The 17,351-nt window shown below is 49.6% G+C and overlaps 9 protein-coding genes across 9 annotated transcripts; 5 read left to right on the forward strand and 4 right to left on the reverse strand.

The window, feature by feature from the left end:
* The first annotated feature begins 89 nt into the window (after window positions 1-89).
* Window positions 90-1,546, forward strand: BDW70DRAFT_84954 (LAMTOR1/MEH1 family protein). Its single transcript, XM_073745024.1, has 3 exons — window positions 90-493; window positions 618-769; window positions 835-1,546. The coding sequence occupies exons 1-3, from the start codon at window positions 443-445 to the stop codon at window positions 1,124-1,126; spliced, it is 495 nt and encodes a 164-aa protein (XP_073594153.1). The 5' UTR covers window positions 90-442; the 3' UTR covers window positions 1,127-1,546.
* Window positions 1,547-2,005: 459 nt separating this feature from the next.
* Window positions 2,006-3,091, reverse strand: BDW70DRAFT_151762 (E2 ubiquitin-conjugating protein UBC8; the record flags this gene model as incomplete). Its single annotated transcript, XM_073739343.1, has 6 exons — window positions 2,006-2,142; window positions 2,199-2,380; window positions 2,434-2,548; window positions 2,607-2,644; window positions 2,676-2,712; window positions 3,055-3,091. The coding sequence occupies 6 exons, from the start codon at window positions 3,089-3,091 to the stop codon at window positions 2,006-2,008; spliced, it is 546 nt and encodes a 181-aa protein (XP_073594154.1).
* An 842-nt stretch (window positions 3,092-3,933) lies between these two features.
* BDW70DRAFT_140113 (ubiquitin-like protein ATG12) lies at window positions 3,934-5,528 on the forward strand. Its single transcript, XM_073737540.1, has 3 exons — window positions 3,934-4,555; window positions 4,717-4,916; window positions 4,981-5,528. The coding sequence occupies exons 1-3, from the start codon at window positions 4,318-4,320 to the stop codon at window positions 5,038-5,040; spliced, it is 498 nt and encodes a 165-aa protein (XP_073594155.1). The 5' UTR covers window positions 3,934-4,317; the 3' UTR covers window positions 5,041-5,528.
* Window positions 5,529-5,746: 218 nt separating this feature from the next.
* Window positions 5,747-6,724, forward strand: BDW70DRAFT_140114 (uncharacterized protein). Its single transcript, XM_073737541.1, has one exon. The coding sequence runs from the start codon at window positions 5,850-5,852 to the stop codon at window positions 6,693-6,695; it is 846 nt and encodes a 281-aa protein (XP_073594156.1). The 5' UTR covers window positions 5,747-5,849; the 3' UTR covers window positions 6,696-6,724.
* A 363-nt stretch (window positions 6,725-7,087) lies between these two features.
* BDW70DRAFT_140115 (FF domain protein) lies at window positions 7,088-8,985 on the reverse strand. The gene is made up of 2 exons (XM_073737542.1): window positions 8,840-8,985; window positions 7,088-8,790 (listed from the first exon to the last, which is right to left on the reverse strand). The coding sequence occupies exons 1-2, from the start codon at window positions 8,907-8,909 to the stop codon at window positions 7,163-7,165; spliced, it is 1,698 nt and encodes a 565-aa protein (XP_073594157.1). The 5' UTR covers window positions 8,910-8,985; the 3' UTR covers window positions 7,088-7,162.
* Window positions 8,986-9,049: 64 nt separating this feature from the next.
* On the forward strand, window positions 9,050-10,494 carry pre9 (proteasome core particle subunit alpha 3). Its single transcript, XM_073737543.1, has 4 exons — window positions 9,050-9,248; window positions 9,312-9,496; window positions 9,558-9,976; window positions 10,038-10,494. The coding sequence occupies exons 1-4, from the start codon at window positions 9,225-9,227 to the stop codon at window positions 10,175-10,177; spliced, it is 768 nt and encodes a 255-aa protein (XP_073594158.1). The 5' UTR covers window positions 9,050-9,224; the 3' UTR covers window positions 10,178-10,494.
* A 1,058-nt stretch (window positions 10,495-11,552) lies between these two features.
* BDW70DRAFT_151767 (uncharacterized protein) lies at window positions 11,553-11,888 on the reverse strand (the record flags this gene model as incomplete). Its single annotated transcript, XM_073739344.1, has 1 exon — window positions 11,553-11,888. One exon carries the CDS (start codon window positions 11,886-11,888, stop codon window positions 11,553-11,555), a length of 336 nt encoding a protein of 111 aa, XP_073594159.1.
* Window positions 11,889-15,489: 3,601 nt separating this feature from the next.
* On the forward strand, window positions 15,490-16,185 carry BDW70DRAFT_140126 (uncharacterized protein). The gene is made up of 2 exons (XM_073737544.1): window positions 15,490-15,509; window positions 15,561-16,185. The coding sequence occupies exon 2, from the start codon at window positions 15,635-15,637 to the stop codon at window positions 16,115-16,117; it is 483 nt and encodes a 160-aa protein (XP_073594160.1). The 5' UTR covers window positions 15,490-15,509; window positions 15,561-15,634; the 3' UTR covers window positions 16,118-16,185.
* On the reverse strand, window positions 16,186-17,310 carry BDW70DRAFT_140128 (uncharacterized protein). The gene is made up of 2 exons (XM_073737545.1): window positions 17,095-17,310; window positions 16,186-16,997 (listed from the first exon to the last, which is right to left on the reverse strand). Exons 1-2 carry the CDS (start codon window positions 17,131-17,133, stop codon window positions 16,335-16,337), a joined length of 702 nt encoding a protein of 233 aa, XP_073594161.1. The 5' UTR covers window positions 17,134-17,310; the 3' UTR covers window positions 16,186-16,334.
* Between the last annotated feature and the right edge of the window lie 41 nt (window positions 17,311-17,351).

Below are 17,351 nucleotides of genomic sequence, written 5' to 3' on the forward strand. Positions count from 1 at the left end.
ATATCTCCTAACAAGAAGACCGAGAGCCCGCCTGAGAGCACTAGGGCGCTACCATTGTTAAGTGTCGCAGCAAGCTATATTGCATCCCGTCTAAAGTAGCATCGAGAGAAGGAGATAGTCCGACGGAGTTTGCTGTGGAAGAACCGATGTCACTTCCTCGCACGGGCCACATCTACCTCCGACTCTGTCTGCCAGTCCTGTGGCTGGGCTTCAGAGGCCCAACCTTCAAGTGAACCACCCACCAGACCTTTATCTACGAATCACAGGCTGGTGCTTCACTCTTCGATTGTATCGAGATATCAATCAGTCCTTACCTATCTTTTACCTCCCAGATCGAAGCGGATTGAAGTGATCATACCATATTCTCTTCCAACCGCCCTTGAATAATTGGATGTCTCGTGCGCATTCTTCTCCACGACTGACTCGATTTACAACGCTATAAATGGGGGTCTGCTCTTCTTGTCTTGGTGGTGGTCGTCGAGACAGTACCGATGTGAGTTATCCGTGCCTATCTCTGAGCCCGGCCTATCGCGGTGGTGTGGTCTGGTAGCTAAACAGCCGGGATCGCGGGAGCTCAAATCATAGAAATCGGCTCTAACATATATTCCCAACTCCAGCCAGAATCATCACGACTGCTCGAAGATGACATCTACCAACCCGGCTATAGTTATGGCGCACTAAACCACAACCAACAAGCCAACCAGCCTGACCCCGGCTACGTAAGGCGAGAGCGAGAGGCCCTCGAGGCCATCTGCCAGCGGACTTCAGAGTAAGCACTATTCATTACCTTAGCCCCAGTTTTAGATGGGAAGTTAACGAGGAATCTTCGAATAGTTCTGTAATCGACATCTGGTCCCTTCAACCACAACCCCATCTCCAGCCGCAAGCAACCCTCCACAACTCCGTCTCCTCCTCTTCATCAAAGGCCCCCGAGCCCTCTGTCGTAGTCACAACAATAGACCCCGACGCACCCGCAGACTCGACATCTCTGAAACGCGGCGCTGTCCCCAAACACTGGGGTGAGGTTGTCATCAATCCGCGCAAGGGCAAACGGTCAAGACCAGGATCTAGCACCGCCGATGAATCCGGTGATAAGGATGTCTTTGGTGTATTGAAAGTTCCTTGAGCATAGCGCTTACAATAAGTCCGTCTATATGGGCTGAACCGGATGGAGACGAAACGAACGAGGTGACGATCAAACTTGACTCCAGTTTACTTCGACAACCCCAAACTCTGACATGCGGAATACGCTCCTTTTCTTTCCTTTTCTTTCCCTTCTTTTCTTCTTGCTTGGCTCTGGTATCGCCGGTCGAGACCGGTTTGAATTCTTCTCCAAAACTCTCATTTCTATATTCCTTTCCTGGTGCTAGACGTCATTCAGTTTCAATACCCATGTTTTTTGCTTCTTTTGTGTCTTTCCATTATTCGTGAGCAAAGTTGGTTTGCTTGCTGAGGTTAATTGACCGTGTTCATAGTAATCATAGAATTAGGTACACAACAATATATTTACCCGACTCCAGTGCGTTACTCTCTGAACGCTGATGTCAATAATAGGGAAGGATTCGGCCTGAACACGCGAATATTGTTGAATCCAAAGCCATCGACTACCATGTAGCGCGTTAATGTTAAGCATGGGCCATCAAATAGACTAGATAGAAGCAGCAGATTCCATTAAATAGTCGAGTGATGTTATGATTGGAGCTGTAAAGCATCAAGAACCCCACAAAAGACAATAATCGCAGGAACAAATGATATAGAACACAAATGTAGGGTGAAGGAGCCTCATAAGAACTTGAGGTTCAACTCGCCAAGTGCACCAGTGTTGACGTGACCTATAACCATTAGACTCCGGCCCCCGAACTGATTGCCAAAACTCCCCCGTCAATAACGCCATGAAGACTAAACCCAGCAAGAACTATAAGACCGTAACGAGATGATGAAGTAGTATATAGAACAGACCTGGCAATGTCGCGAGAATTAGGCATGCCAATCAATGCTGGACGCTTCAAACGTCGTCCAACCTCCCGGCGGGCTCTTCTCCGTCCGACTCATAGCTACCGGCAGAGCTCAACTCGTCTTCTGACTCTGTGTCCTCCCCGGCGTCGTCAACGGCGTCTTTACTGGCATATTTCGCCACGTACTCTGTGCAAAAGGTCAGAATGCTTCTTATAGGGCAGGTGTATCGTTTAAGAGCAAACCTTTCACTTTCGCTTCGTAGCTCTTTGGCTCCCTCATCAGCATTGCAGCGGCTTCCCCATTTAACGGGTCCGAAGGGTTGGGGTAGCGTAAAAGCTGTGGGAGGAAAACTTCGAAGATGTTAATCATGTCGTACATGGGAGACCAAGTTTGATTGATAACGTCGAGACAAACGGAACCCGACCTGTGAAGGCGATCAACAATGGGAACGAAAACAGTATAGCTAGCTTGACTCACAGTTCGTCAATGTTTGGATGGAAGATTCGGTTCACGAACCCGATACTCGGGCTCTTATACGGGTATTGATCCGGCAGTTCGACGTGAATCTTCCAGTGGCCACCGGCGAAGGGTGCTAAGAAGTGACCATGTCAGCAACGCGATCCAATGCTGCTGGGAATAGACAGGCTTACTCTCTTCGGGGCCCTTGAAGCGGACATAAAATTCCTGCCTGTTACATTCCGTTAGTTCCAGCATCCCACTTAGCTAGGCATTTGCGCAGCGGTGGTAAACCGTACACTGCATCAACTGTCAGCACTGTGCAAGGAACAAAGACTCAAGAATAACCCACTGTTATCATTGACCAGTGTCACCTCATAGTCACTCATCAACCTAGGGGTAATCCATCAGCTCTCAGCCACTTTCTCTCATCTCTGACGGTTGGTTCTATCCAAACTCCAATGGACCATGCGGAGTCGATACGGCGCCAGGTATGGGAAGGAGGCATACATCCTGTCGAACGGTTAGTCGTGACCGGAATGAACAGACGAACAAGGCGAGAGTGTTCATACTTCATAACCTAAGTCGAATTCATACATCAGTTCAGGCGCCAACACATCGGTCGATTACGGGGAGGGGTACTCACATCTGTCTCGATTCTGCGCTTGGGGCTGCTCATGTTGACTGTTTTCGCACGGTTGCCGGGACTCGAGAGATGAAAAGTATCAGAAAGACCTCGAATCCTGAACGTCGAGGCTGGTAATCACAGCAAACGGGCTGTGTAACTGGACAGTGAAATCAGAGGGTCTCCGAATTGTGGACGGGGAAGTAAGAGAGGCGGGTGGCAAGCGGGCCGATAGGACGAAAAAGCAAGTGCGTTTTGTAAGCCAAAAATGCGACGGACTTGTCTTTCAATACGAGGAGGAAGACTGAATATTATGGTGGTTGAACGGGAACTAGGGAGAGATAGAAGGAGGAAGTGGTGGGGGAAGTGAAAGAGAAGGAAGAAGAGGGGGGGCGTTCAGGTTGGACGCTGGAACGCTGGGACGCTGGGGCAGCCCAGAGGGTGCTCCCGTATGGTCCAGCAGGTAACGACCTCGATAGCGCCCAAGGCCAGGCCCGAGTCACTCGCTACGTCGCTTTGCGGTCAGGTGCCCTGGTACTCCACGATCAGTCTCGCACAAGGTCCTATGGTGTGATCGTGTGTCTATGTCTCTTTGGAATATATGCTCACATACTATGGACTTCGCATAACCGAAAAGACAGGAACTACTACTTCTGACGCGTTCCATACTCTGTAGAGTGTAGACCACAGATACAAGCAATAACCCCCAAAATTGAATGATCGTCATCGCCTGCGGAGATATTACACTTTTACCCAAATTTAAGTCAAAGAGCTATTTGTTACACCATATGCGGCTTGCCATAAAGGTTTAGAAGTGGATAAATGATCGTCAGCGGCTTCAAGATGGATTCTTCGTCCTTCACCTCCGGAAGCCAGCCTGAAATGATGTCATCTGCCGCAGTTCCGGTGCAGTTCTAGCCCGCGGTTCGAGAGCCATACTGCTGGGTGGGCTGTGGTAGAACGCTTTTTTCGGCTGTCATGAATGAGCTTATCCTGTCTGTGTCGGTTGATTGTCTGTAGTTCCTGGGGGGAGGAAGACTGCCAACGTATGAGAACTCAAAGATGCTGGCATTTCAGAAATTTGGGACAACAAAGGTGTAAATTGTTGCTGCCTCAGGCCGTAAACATGGCTCAGACCGCGGATATAATTGACTACTTGCCTACACTATTCAACAAACACCATCTTATACTGGATTGCCAACGTCGTCAGACCTCATTAGAAATTTGAAAAAGCCTGCGACTATACCGTCGTACTGTCTGTTCTGGTCACTTGGCACAAAATGAGCTCTCCTTCACGTATTCCCTCTATTAATAACTCTCCGAACCCAAACTTGCGAAGACCATCGAGCCGGAGGGAAAGTTTAGACCAGCCATCCAACGCACAGAATGCGCCTATACCAGACGATGAGCATGGGGCAGACTTGCCACTGACCATGTCTGCGTCGGTAGTTTTGACCAGTTTACCACGCGATGCACACCAAGCTCTGGCGGATGCTGAAGCTATTGATACAGGCAAAGGTATGAATGATATAGTTCTTCGCTAACTACCTTTTTACCCCTATCGCTTCAAATGCAACATTGCTCTTCTCGTGCCTATATATCTGTTTCCAAAAGAAAGTTTGGCAGCCTCCTTATATCGTCTTCTAGACTTGACCAACAAGCAGCTGACCATTCAACAGTTACTGTCCGGTTCCAGCCCCTGGCTTCTGCCCCAATTCTTAAAAACCGGGTTTTCAAAATAAGTGCCTCGCAGAAATTCGAGACCGTCGTCAATTTCCTTAGGAAGAAGCTTAATTGCAAGGACACGGACTCAGTAATCTGCTACGTCAACAGTGTTTTTGCTCCCCGCCTTGATGAAGGTGTAGGGGGCCTTTGGAGAGTAAGTACTTGCCATAGTTTCTACCTTGAAAGGAGAATTCATGTCTAATAGAGCGATTATATAGTGCTTCAAGACCGACGATCAACTGATCGTCGCTTACTCTATGACTCCCGCATTTGGCTGAGCCTCAAAACAATGGACGCTAAACATGATTTGAAGATTCTTACTGATGAGGATCCCCATACCCCGTCTCATCAATTTGAGCGGCATATCGCTGGATGACTACCTTAACCGCGGGCCTTTAATGAGCCCAAGTCGCTTATCTTCATAAGCAGGGCAGTATAGTAACACAATATGGTTGTTCCTAGAGAAGCTATGGTGTCCGCCGCAAGTTGAGCCTACGCTAGCCCCAAGACAGTAGGGTTGGCGGCTCTGGTGAACGCCCTTAAGTTGGAGAATTCTCGTTTGTGGGGCGGAAATACGACTAGGAGTTAGGAATAGATAGCCCGTCAACTCGCGGGTTAGCTGTACAAGCAACTGTGTGTTCAAGAGCAGTATTATTTCAATTGTTTCCTTGGAGTATAGACCTCAGAATATACGGATGGCGTTGGAAGTCAGACATGATCTAAGAGGAACTAGTCCTGAAATCCTCGTATCGCTAGGGTCCCAGACTCAAGAATTTGATACTAGCTACTTGAAACATGCAACTCAGTGCTGTGATTACAGAGGTCATGTGTGGCGAACGAGAAGGTGATAAGGTATGACGCCGAATAATATATCACGTGATAAGACACCGAGCAATGCTTGGCAGACGCCAGGCAGTGCCTTTCGTGACTTTCGTCGCGTTATTTTTTCGGCACCTTCAATCAGCTTCTCCAGTATCCAGAACCCCGCAATCACCGTCACGACTTGATAATTTTTTAGAACATATCTATCTGGCAGTCGCCTATATTGATAGGCGAATATCATCCTATTACATCCGATCTCACCAGTATGGCAGACGTCCGATCGTTGCTCCGAAGCGAGCTTGCTTCCCGCAGGGGCACAGCCCAGACAGGGAGCAACACGCCGAACCGCGTCACCAAGAAGAGAAAAGTAGATCCGACAGATTCAATAACGCGCAAGCGAGTCAAACAAACAAGCGCCGAACAACTGCTCGCAAATGCACAAATACACCCTCCAAGAGCGCAGGTCTTAGGTGCAGATGGTGATGACGTCGAACCGCTGCCGCAGGACTCAGATATCATGAGGACAGAGTCGGACACGGCGACTCCAAGTCAGCTGGAAGATTCTCAGGACAAGACCGCGCAGACCTCTAAAACCCCTCCTAAACTAGAATCCGAAGCACCTACGAACCCTGAACCGCAAAGTATTGATGAGGACGAATGGGCTGCTTTTGAGCGTGAAGTCGCTGCGCCAACGCGTGTTCCGCAGAAGCCGGCTGCTATTGCGGCGGCCGCGACGATATCAGCTGCTCCGATAACCGCGGAAGAGCTTGCCGCGTTGCAAGAGAGAGAAAAGGAGTCTTTCAGGCGAAATCGGGAGGCGGAGGCGGAGGGCGAGCGAGAGGATGCCGCGCGGTTTCTGGAGGAGGAATTCGACGAGATGGAGCAATTAGAGGAAAGAGTTAGGCGGCTGAAGCAGATGCGAGAACAGCTAAGGTTGAAACGGGCGACGGAGAGCGCTGAAGTTGACGAGGCTGCAACTGCTGAGGTGGTCCCCACAGAGCCGGTTTCAAATGTTGCCGATGCCACCACGGCCGATAACAAAAACGAGGACGAAGAAGACGATGATGACGATGACGTTGATGATGACTGGGATAATTGGAGATTTAGGTAGTGCTACTGATATGGTTGCGGCACTTGCACCAGCCGACGAAAACGACCGGAATGGCGTCATTTCTACTGGAAAGGTCAAGCTTGGGCTTCTTTTTCACATTGATACCCCTACTCATACATACCCATATTTCGAGCTTCAGGGCCTGTTATGAGCCAGTTAACTTATTTAAGTCACCCTTAGCGACATTAAGATTTTTGACCCAACCTTATTCGCATCTTACTCAGAATCACCACGATGAACATCACCACGATGAACATCACCACGATGAACAAGAGGGAATACCTGCATTACAGCGCATGAAGAATCCAGTTTACGACCAAGAATATACTCTAGTTATGACAAACGCAAGCATGTAATCTATGGAAGAAAAAAAAACACATCATAAACGCAATGGTATCCCGCATGTATCTCATTAGATTGTGAAGTATAATGTACATGGCGTGAGTAATGAGTATCCAGAGGGCAAGCTACTCCCCGTCTAGAGGTTTCGTCTGCTCCGCGGCTTGTGGTTCTAAATGGCTCCGAAGCCCGCTCTTCCCAAACCTCATAGCCTCTTGGACCTCCGCTTCGCCCTCCTCTAAGAGATGTCTACTGCGAGCAAGCTCCCGTTTCCGCCTCTGTTCATCTTCTTGAACCTGTTTCTGCCGCTCTGCAAGGGCTCTTTCACGCTTCTCGCGTTCAACTCTCTTTCTCTCTAATTCCTCCCTCTGCTCGGGCGTAACATCAACCTCCGGCGCAGCGGGTAAGGTCGAAATGTATGCCTCTATAAGAGGGTTGCGCACTTTGGGAGACAGCGCAATATATCTGAGGTCGGTGATGAGAGCAGGTGGGAGGACTTCGAGGTTAGATGAGCGGTTTAAATCATGCAATGGTACCGATTTGAGTAGTGTAGAGAAGTCAGATTTCCGAGTGCTTTCAGGGAGTTTTAACCGACTAACAAGATCGCGGTAGTACTTTTCACGGTCCTTATCGGAGAGCTGAGAGTCTCTCATTTCGGGCTCTTTCCTGTATTTGCGCTTGAACTCTGGCCAATATAGCTTCGGCGTCGCGTGATCTTGGAGGAAGGCGAGATATTTGATGCGGGGGTCTTTCTTTTCTTGTTTTTCTTTGCGGTCTTTGATTTCTTGGATTCGATCTCGACTCCAGGTGGAGAATGCTTCGCGGCGGGATTTCATGTTTGGGAGAACTGTGTAGCGAGTGTCCTCTACGATGCGGCCCTCTTCGATGATCTTCTCCCATGTCGTGAACGGGTTTATGTTGTAGTCGTCGAGGAGGTCACGGAATAAAGCTGCAGCATCCTCGTCCGTCAGCGGCAGGCCCTCAGCGCCCTCCTCCCAGCCTTCCTCTCCCGGCTCCCCGTATTCACCAGGGTCCAGACCGTACTCTTCGCCCATCGCCGCTAGTTGATATTCAATATCGTCTTCGGTGAACTCAACGGGCTGTTGGTTTTCTACGCTGTCTGTTCGTTGCCGTTTGGATGGACTCCTCTCGTCTTCTCCTTCGCTGTCTGTGACTTCAACCTCCTCATATTCGTCGCTTTCTTCGCCACCCTCAGTCGCAGCAGCGCTCTCCGGTCGATGTTTGGCAGCATCTCCGGTAGCTGTCGTCGCCTGCTCGGTCTCGGCTGTCTCACCACGTTCGCGGCGTTCCTTGGCCTCCCGCTCAAGACGATCAAACTCCACGACGGCTTTTAGTACCTCTGTCGGGAACTTCCAAAAACTCTCGCTTGTTTTCGTATTGTGAACGAATCTTCTCCCCAGTTTGGTTTTAACAAGCACCCATGGTTCACACCCAGGTAGGGCATGTTTCGATTTCGGCCGGTCTTCTGGTCCACGCGGTCGACGGTCATGATAGGGCTTTCCTCCGCGAAACCCGCCCCGCGGTTCGTTATAGCCAGGAACGCCAAATGGGGAGGCGCCGTATCCCTGAGGCGCGTACGGTGTAGAGGAAAATGGTGGGAGCGTGTCGGGCGTAAGGAAAGTGGCATTAGCAGCTGGGTCTGGGATGGGCGCGGGTAAAGAGGGTTCATTAGGGGTGGATTGTGGTCTTGTATATGTTGACTGCTTCGTCTGTGAATTGTAGTAATATGTGTGGCCTGGGATTCGTCAGAACAGCCAATTCATGCGACCATCATATGGACAAACCTGAGGGAGCTTTGTGCTCGGTCCATCCCGGCGGTAAAGGAGGAGGAGGGGTATACGTAGACTTGAGCATTATAATTGTTTTGAGAATGAGGACTTAGCAAAGCAACCGGTTTAGGATTGTTCGACTCATTTGAGGCGAAGGTGAAGCTTTCCGTTTGGGTTTAGAGAAAAGGTGGTCCGAGCTTGGCGGACGGACGCGCGACGAGAGTTGCCTAAGACACTGAGAGCTCACCCCAACCTGGAACTGTCCTGCAGCTCTTCCGTCACAGCATTCATCCATCTCCCTGCTTTCCACCACCCCGTCTCCTTCTATCAGTCTGATCTTGCTGCAAATCGCTTAATAGCATAGCGCCATTCGCTACTTCATCTCTGAGTCTGATCCAAAATGTCACGACGCTACGATTCTAGGGTACGTTAACCTCCGATCTTCCCCGGCTGACAGCTCCAACTGACACAATGACGATCCTTTCAGACCACCATCTTCTCGCCAGAAGGTCGACTATATCAGGTTGAGTACGCCCTCGAAGCCATCTCACATGCCGGTACGGCTCTGGGGATCCTCGCCAAGGATGGCATTGTCCTCGCCGCGGAGAAGAAGGTGACGAGCAAGTTGCTTGAGCAAGACACATCTGCAGAGAAGCTTTACACATTGAACGAGTACGGATTGTCTTTGGGCTTTAGGATTTGGGTGTTGCATCATCAGCTGATTTAATTGCAGTAACATGATTTGTGCTGTCGCCGGTATGACCGCCGATGCGAACATTCTGATTAACTACGCTCGACAAGCAGCCCAACGCTACCTCATTACCTACGGCGAAGAAATTCCTTGCGAGCAACTCGTCCGCAGACTCTGCGACTTGAAGCAGGGTTACACCCAGCACGGTGGTCTCCGTCCGTTCGGCGTTTCGTTTATCTACGCCGGGTACGATCATCTCCGAGAGTTCCAGCTGTACCAGAGCAACCCCAGTGGTAACTATGGTGGATGGAAAGCGACCAGCGTTGGAGCGAACAATGCTAGTGCCCAGAGTCTTCTGAAACAGGACTATAAGGAGGATTGCGACTTGAAGGAGGCATGTGCCATGGCTGTTAAGGTTCTGAGCAAGACGATGGACTCGACGAAGCTAAGCAGTGAGAAGAGTAAGTAATCCCAGTTTGCTGTCTGATCTTGCCTTACTAACCAGATTCTCTTCCCTACTAGTTGAATTCGCAACCGTCGGCAAGACGAAGGAAGGGAAGATTTACCACCACCTGTGGAATGCAGATGAAATTAATGCTTTGCTCAAAGAGCATGGGCTAGCCAAGGTCGACGATGAGCCCGAAGCTGGTGACATAAAATAGATAGAGTTACCGATCTCTGCTTTTGCCTGACCTAGATAATGCCAGCTGTTTGTTGACCTTGTCGCGCCCGAACAGATGCCGCTGAGAGTATAGGGTCTACTTACTCCAGACACGTATATCCTTGACCTCTTAGCTTCAACTCGGAGACAAAGCCATTCAGATTGTATATGTCGCCTGCTACACCTGCATCTGAAGCACAACCAGCGTTGTTCACTGGTGACGTGGCAAGCAGCGACATCACAATGAGCGCCAAACAATATGATTCGCATGTTTGCCCTGAGTTTTGTCCTATTGAGCGATAAATTATCACAAACTCAACAGTCTAATGGTCCACGTAGCTTGTGGCCCGTTACGTAGATTATGGAGAGCTTGAAGAGCTGAATTATCTGGGACATAGTTGATTGTCCGACTTATATAGCTCGCCGATCGTCCGCTGCTTCTTTGATTCTTCTCCTTTCCAGCCTATTTCTCATCAACGCCCTACATTTGCTTTGCTGACAGTCGACAATCAGAGATGGACACAGCAATGCCCTAGCTGATTTTGTCCAGGCATTTCATGATAAGCACTGACCCGCCCTGATATGGTTGCCGATTGAAAAAGTGAGCCGCCGTCTCTGATCCTTCCGCGCGCCAGTTTGTTCCTCCATATCTCAATAGATTCTCCTCAGACTGCATATAATCCATCAATGATCTTAAGTCATTACACTAATGGCCTGATGTGCAGATGACCCTGAAAAGCCCTGGAGTGTTGTGTCGCTTACTAAGTGTGAATCTCATGTGACGGGCTTCTATTCCGCATGCGGGGTCGACTGTGACAAGTTGACAACAACCTCACAACCTCTGAGACGACGGGAGTCACTGAAAGAGCCGTCATGTCATACCTCTACAGAGGCCGGCGAGACCAATTTAAAGAACAATGGTGTCTTTTTAGCAGGTTTTTTTTGCCCTTCGGCCCGGGACCACGAGACGCCAGTCTATCCTTGTCGAGACTGGCTGCTCTATCAGGAATACAGGCGCTTAGGGAGTTCCACCTTCTGTCGCAAAATATTGCAGACTCGTTAAAAGCAAAAGCATTCATTGGATTATATGTTATCAGACGATCATGGTGATCATGACTTTTCCTCCAACCAGCAGCAAATGCGTCTGGCACGCTGAAACCAGCTCGATGTGATTGTGTGGTTGATGAGCTTCGAATGAGGTAGCACATGGTATGAGACGGGCTAACAAACAGAGAGCCACTAAATAGTTGGAAGCCAGGAAAAAAAGCATCGCAAGAGAGGGAATCAACAAAATGAAACGACAGGAATCATCGATATTACACACGAAAAAGTGAAAGATGGCCCTTCAGTCACTGGTGAGCCAACGAATTCGAGTTTCAGAACGCCTTTCTTCTGTCATCTCGCTGTTTTACCAGCTCGTTGATTTCGTTTTCGAGGTCGTTGATGAGTTTCCGAGACTTGTCCATGGACGCCACAAGCGTGCTCCCCTCGCGTTTCCATCGATTCAGTCGGTCCAACTCGGCATCTCGTCGACGGACCTTGGTCATTATCTTCTCGCAGAGGCGGCACTTTGTGGTATTGTCTTCATCAGTTGCGTGTACGAGCCTCATTCCGCATGTTTCACCAGTGCGGTACTCCCAATTGCACTGGTAGGCAAAGTTGGTCCAGCAGTAGTCTCCGCAGGCGAATCTCTTCTGGTTGTAGAAACACATTTCTACCAGTTCAGTCAGCTATGATCTTGTTAGCTCGCGGTTTAGACTCACTGATTGGTACAGTTCGTCGTTTCACCCTTTCCTGAAATATGACTGGCTGACGTTGATCTTCCTGCCGCCCAAGGGAATTTGATAGGCTGGGCTTGCACAATGTCTATTGAAGATTGTGGAAGGTTCAATGTTGAAACAACTTATATGAAAAGGCAGGCAGTTATCGCTTGTTATTTCGTACGGAGAAGTGTGGTCTGAAACGTTGAATGATTCATCTCATCAATCTCTGGGAACGGACGGCCCTATTTATGTCTCGTGAGGAGCTCCTATGTGACGATTCACTGCTTCTTCGTTCTACCACCATTCGCCGTCGATCGAGCCCCCTCAGCATGCGACGGCTTATCGTCTAGGGCATGTCCTCTCATCACATTCACATCGCGTCCGCCGAATGTTTCTCCTGGCCGACTAGTGGAGACACGAAATATCCACAATGTTCCTTTTCCGGGGCGGTCGTAATCAGCGGACGCTTCACGAATGCATGCATCCTGCTGTCGTGGCAGCATGGCTCCTTTTCAGCTAGCCTGCACATTTGAAAATCCCTCAGTTTCGAATCAATTATTCTCGTTCCAGGACGGTTACTTGGAACGGTGACCATGGATTTTTCTTCGACCATCCCCGTTTCGTCCATGCATTTGCGTTCCGCATGAGACCAGTTTTCGAGAACCAGACATCCTTCGCACTTGCTGGATCAAAGCTCCTGCATGACTAGGCTGTGCCCTTTTGCCAGCTGTCAAGCTGTCTTACATTGGAGCCTTTGCTCCCGGTTCGAAGTTAACTTTGCATTCAATTGGGAACGAGGAATCGAAACAGAACGAAACTAGAAAATGGATGTCAAGAGCAAAGTCTAAGTGTCCAATCATTAGGGAGCGGGGTTCGGCAAACAATAAGAAATCCCAAAAGCAATAAACGTTTTCGAAGAGTTGTTTATTGCTTCGGCTTGACCGTGATCAGTCTGCTATGCCGGCCCAACCTTCCAGGTACTTCATCACCCCTGCCAGGTTATCTAAATCCGCACTCACAGCCAATTGGTTCAGATATGCTTGCCCTTGTTGCCGGTCCTGATACGGTCAGCTTGACTGGGGGAGAACTTATGGCCTTGTTCTGCTCATCCAGTACGTCCTACCGTGATCGGAGTGGGTAATAGCGTTTGTCTCTCCCGGACCTTGACATGTTTTCGGGCTTTGGTTCATTCATCCCGTCCGTTCCTCATCAGCTAAGGGACGTGAATGGAACCTTGCCATCGCTAATGGTTGTCTCATCTCCGCGTGCTCCCGTCAGGACATGGTTGCCCAAAATTTTTCTGCCCTTCGTGGCAAACTATGCGTCACTAGCATACGTCGATTGGTGTCCGTTGCATCTCTGGCTAGCAGCCTTGGAGTTCGCCATTCCTTGAATTGGTAAGATGAGCTCGGATTCCACGGAGGACCGATTAATTCAGCTGATCTCTTTCATCTGCAGACAAGTAATCCCGCATCCACCCCCGCTCAGGTGCAGGGTTCAGTTCGGTTCCATACGCCTCTCGTCCAAGATGATAGGATGCCCTCTTGCGCTTCGGCCATTGTTGATACAGCCTGTGGCACGGTAGACCTTCGTCGAACCCATGCAGCTGCACTAGAGCTCGGAGACTCTCTGACGTGGCGCCCTTCGTCTGGTCAATGGCCTTCAAATTTCGTCTTCTGCTGATGGGCTTATTCCAGGGAGCAGGCTGTCGACGCTTGTTGCATGGGAATGAGCTCAAGAGGCTACTTCATTTCGTCTCTCACTGTCATTGGTGAACGATTGGGCAATCCTTTCGTCGCCGCTTGGCCGGGCCCTAGAAGTGACAGTAGTTTCGTGGATATTCTACAGTTTTGCTACAGTCCTGGTGTTATTTCGAAGAGTCTTTGGAGCATACCGTTTGGCTGATAATGTCTCTAAACAGTCAAAGTCCGAAGACGTGGAATGATGTTGGTTGCCAACTCAGAGGCTTCTTCTCCAAGCTCTGTGGCCACAATAAAGAAGCAATTTGGGGACTACCTCCCGCATACATTCACGAGCCAATCCATTCTGCTTTCGCCACAGCCTCGTCCTCGTTCCAAGTTGTCTTACGTCGGGCACGTCTCGTTCCATCCTTGACAGTGGCAATTATACTTTCAGAAACAAGGATCTCGCCGAGCAACATGGGAAACAATCTGCTCCAATCAATCATGGCTCTCTTTTCACTTCAAATGATGAGAGAAAGCGGATAGCCTTGTTGTACCTTGCCATGTCCTCTGCGCGTGGCCTAGTTACCAAAAACCGCTTTTGATGACGTTGAATTTGAATTCAAATGGACCCACATACGCGCTCCAGTACGCCGGGTTGTTCTGATCCCGTGATTATTCAAGCAGGCGTGCCCTCTGCGGCTTCCGCATCCGCTGCTTATTCAGGTAACAAATGGAACCGGCCGGTTCTGCTCTTGCAACTTTAAGGTGAGGGCCTTCCTTGGGCGTATCCTTGTAACACACTGGGATTGGTCTTAAGGTAGACGCATGCTAAACATTATCAGCACGCTACGGCCAGTCAATTCGCCGACATGCCTAGAGGGTTATGCAGCTAAACAGGGCCCCTGCAAGCGCATTGCAGCCTCCCAGAACTACAGGGGTTGGGCGGGCTCACAGGGGGCCCGCCCACCCACCGTTCAACAGGCTCATGCACGTGCATGTTGACAGCTGCGTCGCCCTTTCGAGTTCTAGGCCCATGTTTGTGATTCGAGTTTTTGATGCTCATTTTGACTTATTTAAGACCTAGTTAACTGGCAAAGTGGGACCTCAATGCAGCTGGTTATTAGGTGTGATGGTGGCCTAGTCACTCTCGCTGTAGCGCTGTTGCATCAAAGATCGTCACACTGTGGCATGTCTTCACACCTACTTTTGGTATTGTCTGTTCGCGCCTCTTTCTTCGTTTCCGTTGCTGCATCGCAATTGTTGGTATGGGCTTGATTAGCTACGCTGTCGCACGTTCCAGCATGATCCGAGTTTGCAGGGGTACCGCAGCGTGGCGTTCATGATTCATTCCATAAGCCATTACTCTATATAGCCCTCTGACGTGGCAATTGGCAGTCTGTTTTTCAGGCTTTCAGGCTCACAAGGCTCCCGCTCTACTCGTTCATGCGCGCAGTGCTCTGTCTCATGATGGAAGACATCTCCGTGGCCAAGGCCCGGATTGTTCGCCCGAGTGGGGATCTTACCCTACACAAAACATGTCTAAGCCGTGCGTCGATTTCATTCTTCATCTCTCTCCTTGCCGCGTATTCCGACAGCCCAACTTGCTTTGTATCTCGTCTCCATTAGCAGTTTGCGATGTATTCGCGGATTCATTATTGAACGAGCGCAGTAATGTCTTCGGCTGGAGCTATTATTGTTCCTGGCCATGCTTGGCATATCGCAAGTTTCTGATTATCAGTCACGTGGAGATAAGAGTATATGACGTCAATATGACTGACTGTAGAAGTCGTGGGAGTTGAAAACCAGACATCTAATTTCATTACGACCTTCTTCTTTTTTTCTATTCATCTCGTAGAACCTAGAATTGAAGTTCAATTTCACAAAAGTAAGCCCTACGCCGCCGGAACTCTTTGACGAAAGCCTAACTATAGTCCAGAAGCACGAGACAGCACTCGATCACAATACAATCCACGTCTTCAATAAACAATAACGACCACGAATTTCGCCAACATGTGGAAGGAATTATCAAAATTTCCCTATTTTCGCGGAGTTGCTCCCCTTCGCCAAGCTCAGCGGACTATCGCCTTCAATTCATTAGCAAAGACCCAATCCCAGGCTCAAGCTCGCAGAACTTTCATTACCACGCCTTTGCGTCAATCCCAGCCACAAGATGAGGAAGACCACTTCCATGACCGCAGCAAGCTGGACCCTCAACGCAGCGAGGAAACACAGTCAGCCACGACGGATGAGGTTGCTACTCGTGACACCGCGTTTGATCCGTCCAAGACATCACCGGAAAGCGAACTAAATGCGTCACAAAAAGAGACAAACAAGAAAGGGGATCCCCGTGATCCGCTGACTGTCAGTCCCGCAGATAAAAATGTTAGCGGAACACGGGATCCGATGGAGGGGGGTGCGGTGAAGAACGCGGATAAGGAAGATGGTGCGCATAGCAGCGGGGGGTCGCCGAGGAAGAATAGGGAGAGAAAGTGAGCTCCTACGTTTAGAGTACTCGGAGACGACTCAAGGCGTGACACTTGAATGTAACTAAACATTGTTTTGTTGAAGTGGAGTGCATAGTAGGGATATACAACTATTACTAAGAAGTCTTGAGCAGGCGATGAGCTGAAGAAACATCAGCGGAATGTAACCCACAAACCCATATACGTATTGTGCCTCTCAAGCAAGAGTTGTCAAAGGTAGAGCCGAGTTATTCTTTCCCATGTTGAATAATATCACTGCCATACAAATACCAGACCTTTTCACTGCCTGCTGGAACTTCGCCATTTAGTGCCTTGAGCCCAGCATTGACCGCAGCCTTGCCGATAACGTCGGACTCCTGAGCCCATCCATCTTTTAAGCTAGAGTGCACTTTACCAAGAGCTCCTGCAAAGAATCGAGCGACAGCCTCGGCCGGCCGACTTTCCTCCCTCTGACCAGCGATCAATCCCGGCCGCAAAATCACCGTTCTCTCGAATCCCAAAGCTTTCACTCCTTCTTCAATCTCTCCCTTCATCCTGGTATAGGCAAAATTGGACTTGACGTCCGCGCCGCTAGACGAAATCAGGACGTATACTTTAGTCCCCGCATCACTGGCCGCTTTCGCCATCTCCAAATTCAGGTCATGGTCGAGCTTATACTGGTTCTCAAAGCTCCCAGCGGCAGCCCTAGTGGTTCCAAGAGCCGAGATAAAAATGGATGGGATTGGGGTTAGGGAAGAGAGCTCGCTCGCCCACTTGGAAGTATCGGTTGATACGATGGTGGTGAGCTTTGCTTGTGGCGCGGAAGACGCGGCTTGAGGAGTACGGCGAGAGATTGTATCAATTCGCGTAACGGCAGGGTTTGCGATAAGACTAGTGAGGATATGAGCCCCCTAGATATGTATAAGTTCCATCTTCTGACGTGTAGCTTTGCGATGCGCGTAGCACCAAGGCTTTTTGCGCACTGCCGATACTGGACTAAGGACATACCACCATGCCTGTGCATCCAATCAAAGCGACATTTGCCATATTGCTGGAGATAAGATATTTTGCACAAAGCCAGAACGTGATTTCTTTTGGACGTCTAATGCAGGGTGAACTCTAGTGAAATTGAGCGGAGGGAGCGGAGGCACAATGACGTTGTCTGGATCACCTCAGAGTTTGCGCTAATCCCTAATGGAATCCTGTGTGCCTGAGGCGTAAAGTTAGGAGAGTCCAGAAATACTTATGCGGGGGACGTTCTGCTC

This window comes from Aspergillus foveolatus, assembly GCF_047715535.1.
Source record: "Aspergillus foveolatus strain CBS 279.81 unplaced genomic scaffold BDW70scaffold_40, whole genome shotgun sequence".
Taxonomy (NCBI): Eukaryota; Fungi; Ascomycota; class Eurotiomycetes; order Eurotiales; family Aspergillaceae; genus Aspergillus; species Aspergillus foveolatus.